Source organism: Salmo trutta, chromosome 21, assembly GCF_901001165.1.
Source record: "Salmo trutta chromosome 21, fSalTru1.1, whole genome shotgun sequence".
NCBI classification, from domain to species: Eukaryota; Metazoa; Chordata; class Actinopteri; order Salmoniformes; family Salmonidae; genus Salmo; species Salmo trutta.
The window spans coordinates 9,822,185-9,841,067 of NC_042977.1; the positions used below are offsets into that span (position 1 = coordinate 9,822,185).

Here is an 18,883-nt window from a genome sequence, read left to right on the forward strand (position 1 = left end):
CTCTTCAGATCCTCTCAAGCTCTGTCAGGTTCGATGGGGAGCGTTGCTGCACGGCTATTTTTAGGTCTCTTCAGAGATGTTCGATTGGGTTCAAGTCCGGGCTCTGGCTGGGCCCCTCAAGGACATTCAGAGACTTGTCCCGAAGCCACTCCTGCGTTGATTTGGCTGTGTTCTTAGGGTCGTTGTCCTGTTGGAAGGTGAACCGTCGCCCTAGTCTGAGGTCCTGAGCGCTCTGGAGCAGGTTTTCATCAAGGATCTCTCTGTACTTTGCTCCGTTCATCTTTTCCTCGATCCTGACTAGTCTCCCATTCCCTGCCGCTGAAAAACATCCCCACAGCATGATGCTGCTACCACGCTTCACCGTAGGGATGGTGCCAGGTTTCCTCCAGACGTAACGTTTGGTATTCAGGCCAAAGAGTTCAATCTTAGTTTCATCAGACCAGAGAATCATGTTTCTCATGTTCTGAGAGTCTTTAGGTGCCATTTGGCAAACTCAAAGCGGGCTGTCATGTGCCTTTTACTGAGGAGTGGCTTCCGTCTGGGCACTCTACCATCAAGGCCTGATTGGTGGAGTGCTGCAGAGATGGTTGTCCTTCTGGAAGGTTCTCCCATCTCCACAGAGGAACTCTAGAGCTGTATCAGAGTGACCATCAGGTTCTTGGTCACCTCCCTGACCAAGGCCATTCTCCCCCTATTGCTCAGTTTGGCCGGGCAGCCAGCTCTAGGAAGAGTCTTGGTGGTTTCAAACTTTTTCTATTTAAGAATGATGGAGGCCACTGTGTTCTTGGGGACCTTCAATGCTACAGAAATGTTTTGGTACCCTTCCCCAGATCTGTGCCTTGACACAATCCTGTCTCGGAGCTCTACAGACAATTCCTTTAACCTCATGGCTTGGTTTTTGCTCTGACATGCACTGTCAACTGTGGGACCTTGTATAGACAGACAGGTCTGTGCCTTTCCAAATCATGTCCAATCAATTGAATTTACCACAGGCGGACTCCAATCAAGTTGTAGAAATCTCAAGGATTATCAATGGAAACAGGATGCACTGGAGTTCAATTTTGAGTCACATAGCAAAGGGTCTGAAGGGTATTTGTTTTTATTTTGTAATACATTTGCAAACAATTCAAAAAAATCTGTTTTCACTTTGTCGTTATGGTGTGTAGATTGCTGAGGATTTTTTTATTTATTTAATCCACTTTAGAATAAGGCCGTAACAAAATGTGTAAAAAGTCAAACGGTCTGAGTACTTTCCGAAGGCACTGTAGATTAAATGCTATATAATAAAAGTTGAGTGATTAGGCCTAAACTAGGAGAATAGCCGTGTATACGGCTACTCTGTCTGGTTGAGGTACTTTTTGTAGGCTTGTTTATTGTCATCCTCTTCTTTCAATCTCTTACGAGCAGCTTTTTCCATTTCCAGCAGTTTCACATACAGGGCTTCTGACATGTCGTCATCGATGTCCATCTAAAAAACAGAAAACACCAAAGTCATGAGAAAAAGGCATGAGAAAAATACTTTTTTCTATCAAATAACATTGACTTAAAACCCCTTGTAAACCTATTTATTTAACTAGGCAAGTCAGTTAAGAATAAATTCTTATTTACAAGGACAGCCTAGGAACAGTGGGTTAACTGCCTTTGTTCAGGGCCAGAACGACAGATTTTTACCTTGTCAGCTCGGGGATTCGATCTAGCAACCTTTCGGTTACTAGCCCAACGCTTTAACCGCTAGGCAACCCACCGCCCCTAAAGCTAGAACAACCCTATCAGACCGAAACAGTAATATAGAATCTGTTCACAACTTTATTACAGATGTTTATCTTGGAGCCTAGCTTTCTATAGTGTTTGCTTACTGTCTATTGAATAACATTTGGTGGGGAATATGATTAAATGAGGACCGTGAAAGACACACTCACTTGTCGAGGCTGCGTGTAGTTGCTCCCCATGCCTGACGTCAAACTGTGATACTTTGCCCTCGGATCCAGGGACTCTGGTTTTTTCAGAAACAGCGAGTGCTATTAAAGGCAGGATGACATATCAGATTTTGAAATATGACTCAAAGGATGTATTATCAAAACATTTCAAGCTGTTGAGAGTGACATTTTCAAACGTAAAAGCATCTTCCGGATAAACACACAAAAACCATCAGATAAGCATGGCTAGAGTGATAATGCAGTAATACTATGAATATGCCGCGATGTTTGTTGTAAGGACGCAGTTGTAATTAACTGTAAAACACTAAGAAAATACTGATTTCATATTTAAATATTCTTATGCTGTAAAATATCCAATAATTGCCAAAACAGATCAAAGATGCAGAATGTAAAAACAAGTTAATTGACGGTAACATTACATTAAAAAAAAAGACAATACACGTTAGGTTACCCGGACACAGGTTATGCTTTTTAGTCCAGGAATAAGCTTTTCATCCGCGTCTGGGAAACCAGCCCATAAATATGTATAATATGTAAATAATACACATCTGAACTGTTTAGATTGGTTTCTGAGAGACGTACCAATGCTCCAGCTCCATTGTACGGTGTCAGTGTGAACGTGTTGGTGAAGATTCTTATCTGTTCATAAAGACAAACACGTTAAGTAACAGTACAAGTTGTACAAATTTGAATTTCCGGATTAAATCACAAGACCACAAAAAATTATGTCAAAACAGTAAAAGAAGACTAATGAGTAAAACCAACTTACAAGATACATGATGGGCATGATGAGGGTCCAGAAGAAGGAGGGGAGGATGCCATAGGTAAGATTGGTCATCACCAGCCCTGGACAAATCACTGATGAATACAGCCCCTGTCAATCGTGTAAAAAAAAAAAAAAAAGGTATCATTATTGATTAGCCAATACATGTACTGACTTTTGAGGTAGAGTTTTACTAAATATAAAATGTCATGCAACTTGACATTATGAACAAAGAGAGAGGGCAGCATTCACAAGTCCATTAGGATCTAGCATAGACAATCCAGTCTCTAACCAGGCTAGGACCCAGAATGGACCCACCAGTTGCTCCTGAATTATGATTAAGGGTAAACCGTAGTCCACAGACACTGAGACGTGATATTCCCGCGTCCCATTGTGACATAGCTACGCTTCTCTTGAGACCACCATGCGTGGGGGACGCACAGCCCGAACGCGTACCTCCCACAATTCCCAACCAATGCGACTCCGGTACGCATCCTCTATTCATTTGAACGTGTTGACAGTTGGAGAAATTGCTTGAGTTGCTCTGAGAATGTGAAAAGTATGAAAGGCAACGATCCAATATTCTAGAACACTGCTGTGTGTACGCGTGCAACATTTGGAATATGATAAAGCCTTTAGGCAAACACAGCCATGTGCAACTGAATGAGTGTGTACCTAACCTAGTACACGTATCTTGCAAGGATCCAAAATGGATCTGCCACAACCCACCAGTGGCTCATAGCCCAATACTGCACTGTGTAACTGAGTGAACATTTTGGCTCACCTGGCTGTTGTTGTGTCTGTTGAGGGCAAGGCTGATGAGGTCGGAGGCATACTTGGAGGACGCGTAGGGCTCGGTCCCCAGTCTGTGCTGGACATCTTCTAGACTGAAGGCCGAGCGTCTGGCATTGCTGGACGAAGTCCACACTACCCGGGAGGTCTGGCCAGCCTGGCAAAGGATAGAGTCTAGCTCCCTGACCTGGAACATAGAGATGGAAAGTATGACAATGTTTGAAGGGACAGATAACCTGGACCAATGAGACAGCAGGGCTCCGGACTGCGACCATTTCATCGTATTATGCGACCCTTTGACACCGCATTGGTGCGAGCTACGCATTGTACATGCTCACCTCACTCAAAACGTCCTATTTTTTAGGAGGCTAAAACCATGACTTGGTCAAACAGTAAATTCTCATTATTCCTGTAATGAAAGTCTCCGTCCGGCCCCTGTACCTGTTTTGCTGGGGCCTGCTGCTGTGTCGAGCGAGCCACTACTTTCCCAGAGTAAAAAATGCTCCGGAAGAAGACGAAAAAAAGTGTTCTGATTGTATAACATTTAAAAATCCAATTGCGGGGAAAACAGGGGGACCATTAGGTGATGCGAGCATGAGCAAAGGAGTGTGAACAGTGCGGGAAAGCTTAACTTTATGCAAATACTCTGATATCGCGGCACTATTGAACAATCGAAGTTCCCTATAGCTTCCAGCCCCTACAGGATTGGCTGTTGATACCTAGCACTATCTAGCTTGCTTGCTAGCACCCACAGGAGGGCGTAGCAAGACGAAATACAAGCGCTAGTTAAATTCATTATGGCTACTAGCAGTAGGTTTTATATTTAGTTAGTGATCTAGCTAATGTGTTTTGGGTTTCCACTTACTCAGGTGGTGAATTACCCCAAAATAAACTTGTATATGATATTAGTGCACATAAAGATTAATCTCTATTGAACAAAGGGAAAAAATCATAAAATTCTGGAGCCAAATTTTAACAGTAAAATTTAACAATAGCCTAATTGTCGACAATCACTGGATTAGGTTGAAAACATGAGATGTTATGGTGACTCTATTACCGCCACACTGGCGGTCATGTGTCATGACCTGACCGTTTAATCACGGTAACTAGGCTTCTCTAAAACTACGCTCGGATGGCGCTGATGGTCATTAGTAGCCTACCAAACTTGCTAACTGCCAGTCGCTAATGATGAGTTTTGACTGACCACTATTTAAAAGAGGATTCCAGCTTTCACATGCTGTTATATTTACGGCTCAATTCTTAAAATTAAGCACATTAATCCACTTTACAACCGGTGTAGCCTACCTGGCATACATATACAGTGCATTCAGACCCCTTGACTTTTTCCACATTTTATTACGTTATAACCTTATTCTAAAATTGATTAAATAAATAGATATGTTTTTACTGCTTGATTGGAGTCCACCTGTGGTAAAGTCAATTGATTGGACATGATTTGGAAAGGCACACCTGTCTATGTAAGTTCCCACTGTTGACAATGCATGTCAGAGCAAAAACCAAGCCATGAGGTTGAAGGAATTGTCTGTAGAGCGCCGAGATAGGATTGTGTTGAGGCACAGGTCTGGGGAAGGGTACCAAAAAATGTCTGCTGCATTGAAGGTCCCCAAGAACACAGTGGCCTCCATCATTCTTAAACGGAAGAAGTTTGTAACCACCAAGACTCTTCCTAGAGCTGTCCGCTCAGCCAAATTGAGCAATCTGGGGAGAAGGGCCTTGGTCAGGGAAGTGACCAAGAACCTGATGGTCACTCTGACAGTGCTCTAGAGTTCCTCTGTGGAGATGGGAGAACCTTCCAGAAGGACAACCATCTCTGCAACACTCCACCAATCAACCATCTCTGCAGCACTCCACCAATGGTAGGGTGGCCAGATGGAAGCCACTGCTCAGTAAAAAAGGCACATGACAGCCCGCTTGGAGTTTGCCAAAAGGCACCTAAAGACTCTCAGACCATGGGAAACCAAGATTGAACTCTTTGGCCTGAATGCCAAGTGTCACATCTGGATGAAACCTGGCATACGGTGAAGCATGGTGGTGGCAGCATCATGCTGTAGGGGTGTTTTTCAGTGGCAGGGACTGGAAGACTAGTCAGGATCGAGGCAAAGATGAACAGAGCAAAGAACAAAGGAAGCCTTGATGAAAACCTGCTCCAGAGACCTGAAAATAGCTGTGCAGCTACACTCCCCATCCAACCTGAGAAAGTCCCCAAATACAGGTGTGCCAAGCTTGTAGCGTCATACCCAAGAACCGAAGGCACTGCAGGCGGCGTGTGAGTTTCAAGTTTTGGGAAGCAAATTTTTACAATAAAAATGCACCTTTATAATAAAGCATTCCATGCATCATGGCATTCGCAGACTTATGTAAGATAGCCTACTATTCATAATGTGATGAGTAGATTGGATAGTCATAATTTAGGCTAATAATAGAACTCAATCACTGTTTGAAAGAAAACGTTCAATGCATGGCTGAGCGCGTATAGCGTAGACCTAGGCGATATCAGATATATTTCTTCTTTCTTTGCATGGGAAAAATGTGTCCTTTTAAACACATTTCATGCAATTCTACTACATTTTCTATGACTTGAGACATTAGCAGAATATTTTTTAATACAACAAATGACATGGTAGCCTACTCGAGTTTATACACCTGTCAGCAAAGGGTGTGCCTGAAATAGCCGAATCCACTAATTATGTGGACACCCCATCAAATTAGTGGATTCGGCTATTTCAGCCACACCTGTTACTGACAGGTGTATAAACTCGGTTGCAGCACTCACGAACTGCCTCTAGAAGCAACGTCAGCACAATAACTGTTTGTCAGGAGCTTCGTGAAATGGGTATAGTGTACAGTATACATATAGTGTATAGTGTACAGTGCATTCAGAAATTATTCAGACTGCTTGACTTATTCTAAAATTGATTTAAAAAATGTTTATCATCAATCTACACACAATACCCCTTCATGACAAAGCTTTAAAGAAATGTTTGCAAATGTATTAAAAGTAAAAAACTAAAATACTTTATTCACGGAAGTATTCAGACCCTTTGCTATGAGACAAATTGAGCTCCGGTGCATCCTGTTTCCATTGATCATCCTTGAAATGTTTATACAACTTGATTGGAGTCCACCTGTGGTAAATTCAATTGATTGGGTATGATTTGGAAAGGCACACAACTGTCTATATAAGGTCCCACAGTTGAGGATTTTTGATTTAAATTTTAGAATAAGGCTGTAACATAACAAAATGTGGAAAAAGTCAAGGGGTCTGAATACTTTCCGATTGCACTGTATGTGCAATTGTAGGCCTATTCTTCATACTATAAAATAACATAAAATAATGCCACAGAATTCTAAACAAATTTTGTCTCCTAAATGAACTTTTGTAGCCCATAGCCATATGGCATAGCCAGCTCAGCGCCTAACATAAGGACAACTCAGAATATGCTATTCTGTTCTTCATATGCTATTCTTCTACATTTTCCTTATAAAAATCAGCAAAAAAATAAAAGTCCCTTTTTCAGTACACTGTCTTTCAAAGATATTTCGTAAAAATCAAAATAACCACAGATCTTCATTGTAAAGGGTTAAAAACACCGTTTTCCCATGCTTGTTCAATGAACCATAAACAATTAATGAACATGCACCTGTGGAACGGTCGTTAAGACACTAACAGCTTACAGACGGTAGGCAATTAAGGTCACAGTTATGAAAACTTAGGACACTAAAGAGGCCTTTCTACTGACTCTGAAAAACATCAAAAGAAAGATACAGGATGGCAACAACAACTGCCTGAGTTACAACAGGAATGCACAATCCCTACATCAGTGCTCAGACTGTCCGCAATAGGCTGAGAGAGGTCTGTTGTAAGGCAGGGCCTCGCCAGACATCTCCGCCAACAACGTCACCTATGGGCACAAACCCACCGTTGCTGGACCAGACAGGACTGGCAAAAAGTGCTCTTCACTGACGAGTCGCGGTTTTGTCTCACCAGGGGTAATGGCCGGATTCGCGTTTATCGTTGAAGGAATGAGCGTTACACCGAGACCTGTACTCTGGAGCGGGATCGATTTGGAGGTGGAGGGTCCGTCATGGTCTGGGGCGGTGTGTCACAGCATCATCGGACTGAGCTTGTTGTCATTGCAGGCAACCTCAATGCTGTGCGTTACAGGGAAGACATCCTCCTCCCTCATGTGGTACCCTTCCTGCAGGCTCATCCTGTCATGACCCTCTAGCATGACAATGCCACCAGCCGTACTGCTTGTTCTGTGTGTGATTTCCTGCAAGACAGGAATGTCAGTGTTCTGCCATGGCCAGCGAAGAGCCCGGATCTCAATCCCATTGAGCACGTCTGGGACCTGTTGGATCGGAGGGTGAGGGCTAGGGCCATTCCCCCAGAAATGTTCGGGAACTTGCAGGTGCCTTGGTGGAAGAGTGGGGTAACATCTCACAGCAAGAACTGGCAAACCTGGTGCAGTCCATGAGGAGGAGATGCACTGCAGTACTTAATGCAGCTGGTGGCCACACCAGATACTGACTATTACTTTTGATTTTGACCCCCCTTTGTTCAGGGACATATTTTTCCATTCTGTTAGTCACATGTCTGTGGAACTTGTTCAGTTTATGTCTCAGTTGTTGAATCTTGTTATGTTCATACAAATATTTACACATGTTAAGTTTGCTGAAAATAAACGCAGTTGACAGTGAGGACGTTTATTTTTTTGCTGAGTTTATCATGTTTCTTTAGACCTGCCTAAAATAAATAATATATTTATTGTGATGGTGTGGGCTATATTAAATGGATTTATTAGACTTTATTTTTTTAAATGTAGACGTTCCTAAGGTCCGCATCAATGGCTTGTAGGCTATGCGTGAAAGCCAGGAGATGCTAAATGTGTTTATGTTAATTAACAGTTAATTACCGTGAGATTGGCAGCTATTTGCATGGCAATCACCGGCTGACAAAATGTAATGACTGCCACAGCCCTATTACCATCTCAGTAATGATGCCAATTTGTTTCTATTGAGTGACGCTGCAAAATAATTGTGTGCGACCAAATCATGGGCTGGTGTCAAAAACTGAAAAACTTGGAAAATGTTCGTCTGGAGACCTGGACAGGTAAGATTACTCTCTCATATACGTTAGGTTTAATTTTGACTTGACTTTTTCTTATCTTTTTTTGTCCATTTGTCTTTGTGTCTTGTGGAAAATGAATAAAATACATTTTCAATGGGGAAATCAAGAAATATGATGAGTGAAATTACCCCAAGAACTATGAAAAAGTACATGAAAGTAAACATTGCTAATGAATGCCTGGTTTGATTGAATTCCAGTCCTTGCCTGTCATCAAAGTAGGGTGCATGGACGGTACAGCATGGAAACAAAATGGACAAGATAGAAACAAACGTTTAATAGTTAATGGCATGAGTCTCTAGAGGTTACTACCTGTTACAGTGAGCTGGGTATCATTTTCCCTGTGGTTTTGAAAAGTAGATGAGTTTTTAAAGTTTCCAATACCTTTGTGGTTTTCCTTTAAAAAGGGGCCAACTCAAAATACAACTATCTGCTTGAAAATGGCCTATGTGGCATCAATAGTAGTCCTAAAATTGACCCAAAAAAGTATAAGTGGGAGAACTTGAGTCATAATGTCAGTTTTTTCCCCAAAATAGTTTTGTGAGATTTAAGGAATCCCAGACGTCAGTTTTCCTTGGGTTGGCTTTCAATCGTGCCCACATGCCTACTACGAGACTGCTACTTGGCAGCACCCCCAAATAAATATAATTGATTAGGAGCACATCGGCACGTGACCCGGCATTTGCAAAGCCATTAGTCACCCAATCCCTTGTTGAAAGTAAAGTGGCTGTATGGGATATTTCAACTATGGTGAGTAAAGAGGAACACAACCAACATAACACACCTACATCATACCACAGCCTCAAGACAACTCTCGTTATGGCTTCTATCATTTCTTAATAAGGACATGGAAAAGCGAGGCGAAATCAGTGAGTTCAGCCCACCACTACGTTTTTCCTCACCATGTGACCATGAAACCTGACCAAGGAAAACTCCAGGCCCTATCCCTTAGTTGTAACAGGGGCCTGGGTCAGGTTACGTAGGTAAAAAAAAACACCTGGCCCTAACCAGCTTATGTTTTAATTTCCAGGGTCTGTTTCCATTTGAGACAAACCTCTCTGTGTTGAGAAACATTATGATATGAAAGGATAAAATAAGATAAGTGACTCACCAGCACAAAGTGTCCAAAGAGGTTTGTGGCGAAAACTTCCTGTAGTCCGTCTTTGTTGACACGGTCCTGCTGGGTAAGGAGGCCCTCTGCTGTGGCAAACATTTTCACGACGTTGCTGCAGCACAAAGATGACATCACATCAGAGCACTGGACAACGCTAAACACTTACTAGACATATATATCTGAAGGGTTAAGTTCAAACTTTTTCAGGGGGTCAAATGGAAACTGATTTGTGCTTGGAGTCTAGTTGTGAGAGAAGTAAAGGTGCCTGGAAGAACCTTGCCACACTGGTGGAACCTTTCCAGTTCAAAAAGGTTCCTTGAGGAACCCCTCTGAAAAGGATCTTTGAGAAACCCCTGTGTAAAGTTTAAAACCAGAAACTTTCGTGATGGGATGGGTTAAATTTGGAACTTTTTTAATAAATGATTGTAGACATGGCAGCCTATCAGATTGGAGATGTGGCTTTTTGGCCACCCGTTAGGGTAAATGTCATTCCTTTTCATTATGTTAAGTTTTTACACTGCAAATGTAAACTTTCCTTGAATATTTAAGCAGATTACATATTAAAATATAATATTAACATTTCTGATTACACATAGCCTGAAAAAGTATTTATTTTATTTAACTAGGCAAGTCAGTTAAGAACAAATTCTTATTTACAATGAAGGCCTACCCCAGCCAAACCCTAATGACGCTGGGCCAATTGTGCGCCACCATATGGGACTCCTAATCATGGACGGTTTTGAGCCTGGAATCGAACCAGGGTCTGCAGTGACGCCTCTAGCACTAAGATGTAGTGCCTTAGACCACTGCGCCACTCAGGAGCCCAAAGAACCTTATAAAGTGGTAACTACTCCAACTTCGGGATTTGCATAGGCTCATGAGGAACTCATACACCTCTGTTAGCCTCATTGAAACTACAAAACCGCGGTGCCTGTTAATTTATCATCGAATCACAGCCTACTTCGCCAAACGGGTGATGATTTAACAAGCGCGTTCGCGAAAAAAAGCACTGTCGTTGCACCAATGTACCTAACCATAAACATCAACGCCTTTCTTAAAATCAATACACAAGTATATACTTTTTAAACCTGCATATTTAGTTAAAAGAAATTCATGTTCGCAGGCAATATTAACTAGGGAAATTGTGTTACTTCTCTTGCGTTCTGTGCAAGCAGAGTCAGGGTATATGCAGCAGTTTGGGCTGCCTGGCTCGTTGCGAACTGTATGAAGACCATTTCTTCCTAACAAAGACCATAATTTGCCAGAATTTTACATAATTATGACATAACATTGAAGGTGGTGCAATGTAAAAGCAATATTTAGACTTATGGATGCCACCCGTTTGATAAAATACAGAACGGTTACGTATTTCACTGAAAGAATAAACGTTTTGTTTTCGAAATTATAGTTTCCAGATTTGACCATATTAATGACCTAAGGCTCGTGTTTGTGTGTTTATTATATTATAATTAAGTCTATGATTTGATATTTGATAGAGCAGTCTGACTGAGCGGTGGTAGGCAGCAGCAGGCTCATAAGCATTCATTCAAACAGCACTTTCCTGCGTTTGCCAGCAGAACTTCGCAATGCTTGAAGCACAGCGCTGTTTATGACTTCAAGCATATCAACTCCTGAGATTAGGTTGGCAATACTATAGTGCCTATAAGAACATCCAATAGTCAAAGGTATATGAAATACAAATGGTATAGAGAGAAATAGTTGTATAATTCCTATAATAACTACAACCTAAAACTTCTTACCTGGGAATATTGAAGACTCATGTTAAAAGGAACCACCAGCTTTCATATGTTCTCATGTACTGAGCAAGGAACTTAAATGTTAGCTTTTTTACATGGCACATATTGCACTTTTACTTTCTTCTCCAACACTGTGTTTCTGCATTATTTAAACCAAATTGAACATGTTTCATTATTTATGAGACTAAATAGATTTTTATTCATGTGTTATATTAAGTTAAACTAAAAGTGTTCATCCAGTATTGTTGTAATTGTCATTATTACAAATATATATTATTATATATTTTTTTTTAATTCAGCCGATTTAATCGGTATCGGGCTTTTTTGGTCCTCCAATAAATCGGTATCGGCGTTCAAAAGTCATCATCGGTCAACCTCTAGTACAGGTGCATCAATGCTGGGACCGAGAGACTGAAAAACAGTTTCTATCTCAAGGCCATCAGACTGCTAAACAGCAATCACTAACTCAGAGGCTGCAGCCTACATGGAAACCCAATCACTGGCCACTTTAATAAATGAATAACTAGTCACTTTAAAACAATGCCACTTTAAATAATGCCACTTTAATGATGATACATACAGTTGAAATCAGAAGTTTATATACACCTTAGCCAAATACATTTAAACTCAGTTTTTCACAATTCCTGACTTTTAATCCAAGTAAAAATTCCCTGTCTTAGGTCAGTTAGGATCACCACTTTATTTTAAGAATGTGAAATGTCAAAATAATAGTTGAGAGATTTATTTCAGCTTTTATTTCTTTCATCACATTCCCAGTGGGTCAGAAGTTTACATACACTCAATTAGTATTTGGTAGCATTGCCTATAAATTGTTTAACTTGGGTCAAACGTTTTGGGTAGCCTTCCACAAGCTTCCCACAATAAGTTGGGTGAATTTTGGCCCATTCCCCCTGACAGAGCTGGTGTAACTGAGTCAGGTTTGTAGGCCTCCTTGCTCACACACACTTTTTCAGTTCTGCCCACAAATGTTCTATAGGAATGAGGTCAGGGCTTTGTGATGGCCACTCCAATACCTTGACTTTGTTGTCCTTAAGCCATTTTGCCACAACTTTGGAAGTATGCTTGGGGTCATTGTCCATTTGGAAGACACATTTGCGACCAAGCTTTAACTTCCTGACTGATGTCTTGAGATGTTGATTCAATATATCCACATAATTTTCCTTCCTCATGACACCATCTATTTTGTGAAGTGCACCAGTCCCTCCTGCAGCAAAGCACCCCCACAACATGATGCTGCCACCCCCGTGCTTCGCGGTTGGGATGGTGTTCTTCGGCTTGCAAGCCTCCCCCTTTTTCCTCCAAACATAACTATGGTCATTATGGCCAAACAGTCCTCTCTTTGTTTCATCAGACCAGAGGACATTTCTCCAAAAAGTACAATCTTTGTCCACATGTGCAGTTGCAAACCGTAGTCTGGCTTTTTTATGGCGGTTTTGGAGCAGTGGCTTCTTCCTTGCTGAGTGGCCTTTCAGGTTATTTCAATATAGGACTCGTTTTAGTGTGGATATAGATACTTTTGTACCCGTTTCCTCCAGCATCTTCACAAGGTCCTTTGCTGTTGTTCTGGGATTGATTTGCACTTTTCGCACCAAAGTACGTTCGTCTCTAGGAGACAGAACATGTCTCCTTTCTGAGCGGTATGACAGCTGCGTGGTCCCATGGTGTTTATACTTGCGTACTATTGTTGTACAGATGAACGTGGTACCTTCAGGCGTTTGGAAATTGCTCCCAAGGATAAACCAGACTTGTGGAGGTCTACAATTATTAAGGTCTTGGCTGATTTCTTTTGATTTTCCCATGATGTCAAGAAAAGAGGCACTGAGTTTGAAGGTAGGCATTGAAATACATCCACAGGTACACCTCCAATTGACTCAAATTATGTCAATTAACCTATTAGAAGCTTCTAAAGCCATGACATCCTTTTCTGGAATTTCCCAAGCTGTTTAAAGGCACAGTCAACTTAGTGTATGTAAACTTCTGACCCACTGGAATTGTGATGCAGTGAATTTTAAGTGAAATAATCTGTCTGTAAACAATTGTTGGAAAAATGACTTGTGTCATGCACAAAGTAGATGTCCTAACCGACTTGCCAAAACTATAGTTTGTTAACAAGAAATTTGTGGAGTGGTTGAAAACGAGTTATAAAACATTACTCATATCATATGTATATACTGTATTTTATACCATCTATTGCACCTTGCCTGTGCCACTCGGCCATCGCTCATCCCTATATTTATATGTACATATTCTCATTCACCCCTTTAGATTTGTGTGTATTAGGTAGTTGTTGGGGAATTGTTAGATTACTTGTTAGATATTACTGCACTGTTGGAACTAGAAGCACAAGCATTTCTCTACACTCTGTTGGGTTCTGAGAATATGAAATATACTTATTCATGTCACGGATGGAGTGCTGAGGTTTAGAGGGTCTACACCAGAAGTTAATGGTTATAGGAGGAAGGTATATCATGTGTGCAACTAAGCTTGGAATGTGTTGAGTGCAGGGAAGTGATTACATGTGGCAGGCATTAATAAGGAGAGAGAGCCATTGATTAGTGATGGAGGGGGGTTGAGGTCAGGTCAAATAAAGGGAGAAATAAAAAAGTTTATGCCCGTATCACTAGTGTCCTGCATAGCATTAAAGAATGATGTTTGTACAGATGGGTAGGAGGAGACTCAGCCTATGAGGAACGGTTAAATATCAGTGCTTGTGTGAAAATGTTTTTGTCGGAATGCAGCTGTTTTGACCTGGGGCAGAATAAACTTGGTTAAGCTTTCATAAATGTCCTCTGAGTTTTTACTCTGAGAATTAGAACCGAACAACTCGCATTAACATCTGCTAACCATGTGTATGTGACCAATACAATTTGATGACAACACAACAAATGAACAGTAATGACATTTACTCTAACAGGTTTCCAAAAAAGATCTCTTAAAACCACGCCCCTACTAAGCCACACCTCCACCCCAAGGTTCCTCCAGGAACCTGTTGCTACATTGAACCATTAAAGGTTACTCCAAGAACCCCTCAAATAACCGAAGGTGCAAATATGAACCATTGACTAGAAATGGTTCCTTGAGGAACTGCAGTGGTTCCTTGAGAAATGAAATGGTGCGTGTTGTTTGAGTAGAGTACGGCTTGAAGGCGATTACCTTACCTAGAAAATAGGCCCTTGAAAAAGGCTTTGATGTCAATCTGTGGATTTGGCATGATCCCAGCATTAAGGTATAGGTAGTCCAGTCTGTTGTACCTGTGGAATGAGTATTAGCAAAAGTATTTATTGATGTCACATTGAAAAGGATGTAAAGTACGTATGCATTTGTGTGTGTGTGTGTCTATATGTATGTGTGTGAGGGGTTAACTGGGTAATGACTATTACTTCTACTGTGTGGCAGCACGGACCACATGGCGGACAGAGCCCATATCCAGATGTGTTTGTGTGTCGGTGCTGTTTAGTATTATATATATTTTTTATGAGCATGGTCTTATTTCTATTACAGCATATTGGATGACTGTCATTCATATTACACTCACCCAGCTCAATGTAACATTGATAGGTGTAGGCTACTACATGATACTTGAATTTTCCCTTCACCCATCATGAGGTTTCTACAACCTAGCCTACGAATGAAAGTTTGATGCAGGTGCACATGTCGAGAGACAAAATTTTAGTAATCAAGGTGACAGACAGTGACACATTCAATACCACCTTGCACACTTTTGCCTGCATCTAGCTGATCTAGAATATTCTGGTAGGTTTATCCCATTTTCATTCAGTTTGCTTCCATTTAAGAAAGGTATTTCAACGTGCTCTCCTCCTCTCACCTTTTCCCTTCGCTTGTGGACTTCAGTGCACAACATAACAGCTGCCTGTGACTAGGCGAAAAAACCTTTCCAAGCCAAACCTTCATACCTGATGTAGGAATTGTATATCTTAATGATAATAATCAACAATCAATAAGCCTTGACTAATTCCCAAGGTTTGTAAAACAATGGGTTAAATAATTAGGCAAGGACTCAGCTTTCTGCAAAAGGTTCATTCGGCTTTATTCATGAGAACGTTCTGAGGTCAAGATAACAAAACATTCATTATATAGTTTCTTCCTTACTTACGCAAATGCATTTACACAAACTGTTGGTGAACTGCATCTCCCCTTTGACTTCCCACAATGTTTATCACTATCCAGCTCTGCCTGTTTCTTTCCCTCAAGATTAGGACAACCTTGAAGTTTACTCCCTGAACCACATGTCCTCTTCTCTCTTGGGCACACTATCCCTCTCCAGCCTCTACTAGACTTTCTGGGACTAATCGGACTAATCGTTCATTACATTGATTATTCATTAACCATGCTACATGACTAATAATTCATGGTTTATTGATTAATTTACCTTTATTAAATAATTATCTTATCAATACCATAACCACTACACACAGCCTACATCATTGTCACTATATTAGCTAAAGTCAACATAGCTACTAGAACTAACACGTTAGTAAACCAGCTACAATCATGCAGTACAGTGTACAGCAAGCAGTTTAGCAGTTACACCTGTGGGCCCAGTGGCAATAAATTAATACAACCGAAAGCTTACCTTGACTTGGAAGAGTACCAGTGTTAGATAGCCTTAGCCAGCTAGCTAACATAAATAGCATTCCTCTCTGTTTGAGAGGAATACCACAAAATATCTCTTGCTCTCTCTCTTCTTAATTTTTGAAGACATTAATTTGTTCAACACTGTTCAACTATTGTTTTTCTCTGTCTTTGAGTCAACTACTCACAACATTTTATGCACTGCTAGCTAACTGTAGCTTATGCTTTCAGTACTAGTTTAATTATCTGATCCTTTGATTGGGTGGGCAACATGTCAGTTCATGCTGCAAAAGCTCTGGATAGGTTGGAGGACATCCTCTGGAAGTTGTCATAATTACTGTGTAAGTCTATGGAAGAGGGTAAGAATCATGAGCCTAAAATGTTTTGTATCGAAGTCAATGTGCTCAGAGGAGGATGGAAAATAGCTGTCCTTCGGATACACCACGGTGCTACCCCAGAGAGCGCTACCCCAGAGAGTGCTGTTGAGGCTACTGTAAAACTTCATTGCGAAACAGTGTGTTTTTGTCAGTTATTGGGTGATGTGAAAATACTTTGTATAGTTATCTAAAAAGCATAACTTTTTACATTTTTCTGAAATTCACTGAGTAGGATGGTCCTCCCCTTCCTCCTATGAGGAGCCTCCACTAGTGTGTGTACGGTATGTGTGTGTAAGTGTGTGTGAGGAGTTAACAGGGTAATGGTCTGACGGTCTATACCTAGCCTTGACCTTGTGAGCGGCGTGGAGAACCGAGCGGACAGAGCCTACATCCAGGTGCAGCAGGTCTATGTGGGCGTCGGGGTGAGAGGTCAGCAGAGCGGAGCGGGCCGCCTCAGCCCTCTGCATGTTCCTGCAGGCCAGACACAGCTGCAGCCGACTGTCCTCACAGAGCAGCCGCTCACACAGGGCTAGGCCGATGCCACTGTGGAGATGGAGAGGTCATAGATAGGAGATGACATATACCGTAGGAGATGACATATACCGTAGGAGTAGGACACAAACGTCCTCATGTACACATGCGTTGCATTGCACGCACACACACACGCTTATTTTAATTCTATAGGTCAACTGTTATTACACTGTCAGTGGACAATCAGTGAATCATAGTCAGTTTATGGATTAGTCAGACTAGATGACAACAAGCTGGCTTGAGATAGAGCAGAGAGTAACTTGGCTATTAGCGCAATAGCTTCATTACAAGTGAGACATGTGAATGTAACATGGCAGTATTTCCACTAACAGCAACTTTATCAACATGTAGCCTACATTTGCCACAATATGACGTTACAACGCCATATTGCGTCAAGTGGTTCTTCATTTGAAACGTTGTTTCAAATGCTTAGCTTAACTTTTTTTCAAACACATTAATTCCCCGACAGGCAGTGATTGGCGACATTGTATCGCATTAATAACGTTATCCTATCCCATCAAGTAGCCTGGACAAGATTAACTGCAGTGACAGTCAGCCTATTTATGAATAATGTACGTTGCCTACCTGTTCGCGCCGGTCACTAAAATCACTTTCTCCATGATGGCTCTTCTTCAATTGTAGGAAACTGGTGAAAGTTAAAAGATAACAGAAAAGAATACTATCGATGTACAACACTCTGGTCCGATGTTATGAACACAACGATAGCCTATGCAGACACGGCTACATGGTGTGATTGGATGACGACACATCACGGTCGGCCAATCAGATGTAACTACAGAGAGCCAAGCGGCTCATCCTTCCCAGCAGCGCAAAATAAAAAAGAATCTCGAATGCGGAGTTTTGTAGGTTTACAGAAGAGAGGGAAATACACTTTTATTTTCTTTCATCATTTTGCAAGTGCTGTTTCATTTCAAGATCTAAAGCAATGTAAAGACCTCAAATAGAAATGTAGAACAAGGAATGCAAAATGTGTTTTATTCTATGATCAAAATGCTTTCTTTGTCGCAACATTTTGGTTTGACCTAAAGGATTTTTTACTTCAAAAAGTACATTTCTTGCATGTAATTCTTGTGAAGTGCGCATTAGATTTTTGTATTTCAATTTTGCTTGGTATGGAGGCCTATTTAGGCTTTCATGCGCTGGTGGGAAGTGGGAAATTGGAAAGTTCAAATTTGTAAGTCCAACATGGTTGTGTTCAAGTGCTTTTGAAGTCGGAACAATTCTTGAACCAATAAGATTTTAACGTTGCCAATAATAAAGTTAGTTAACTTAACATAAATGTGTAATTATCAAAGCGGATTTGTTGTAATCTTTTGGGTTGAAAAGGTGAAAGGTGAGTGGTGAAACGTCACAACTCAGCAACAGAGACGGAAAAGGAAGCGAGACATCCCACTCTGTCGTTTTTTCTAATTCAATGGAAGTCATTGAACTAAGTAGTAGACAGACCCAGCTGCTATCACTATGGGAGAGCCATCCCCTTATTAAGTAGACTGGAACTGGCATTATTTTTTCTTCAATGGTAAACGGCCTAAGGGAACTATCTTCAATTTTTCCACCATCTTTGACAACATTTCAAGCCAGAGTCCAACTTGTAATTATGGGCGCGTTTGAGTGGGAAGGCGAATGCAACCGACTGTAGACGAAAGTTGAGGAGTGAGGTCGGAGGAGGTGTATCTGCGACAGCCGAAAGTCTGACACTAATGTGGTCTTCCAACAGCAAGGCTCAGATCAACATGTCTCCAACCCCCATATCACACACACTCACAAACTGAAATCATGTGTGTGTACATTCTACAATAATTCAGAGAGTGAGAGATTCAAATGTCAC

General features: G+C 41.3%; 1 protein-coding gene across 1 annotated transcript; it reads right to left on the minus strand.

Annotated features, from left to right (window-relative positions):
• Positions 1 to 1,173: 1,173 nt before the first annotated feature.
• On the minus strand, positions 1,174 to 17,785 carry hsd17b7 (hydroxysteroid (17-beta) dehydrogenase 7). The gene is made up of 9 exons (XM_029704143.1): positions 17,620 to 17,785; positions 16,843 to 17,046; positions 14,692 to 14,784; positions 9,753 to 9,867; positions 3,485 to 3,679; positions 2,707 to 2,811; positions 2,520 to 2,576; positions 1,920 to 2,018; positions 1,174 to 1,468 (listed from the first exon to the last, which is right to left on the minus strand). The coding sequence occupies exons 1-9, from the start codon at positions 17,652 to 17,654 to the stop codon at positions 1,334 to 1,336; spliced, it is 1,038 nt and encodes a 345-aa protein (XP_029560003.1). The 5' UTR covers positions 17,655 to 17,785; the 3' UTR covers positions 1,174 to 1,333.
• Between the last annotated feature and the right edge of the window lie 1,098 nt (positions 17,786 to 18,883).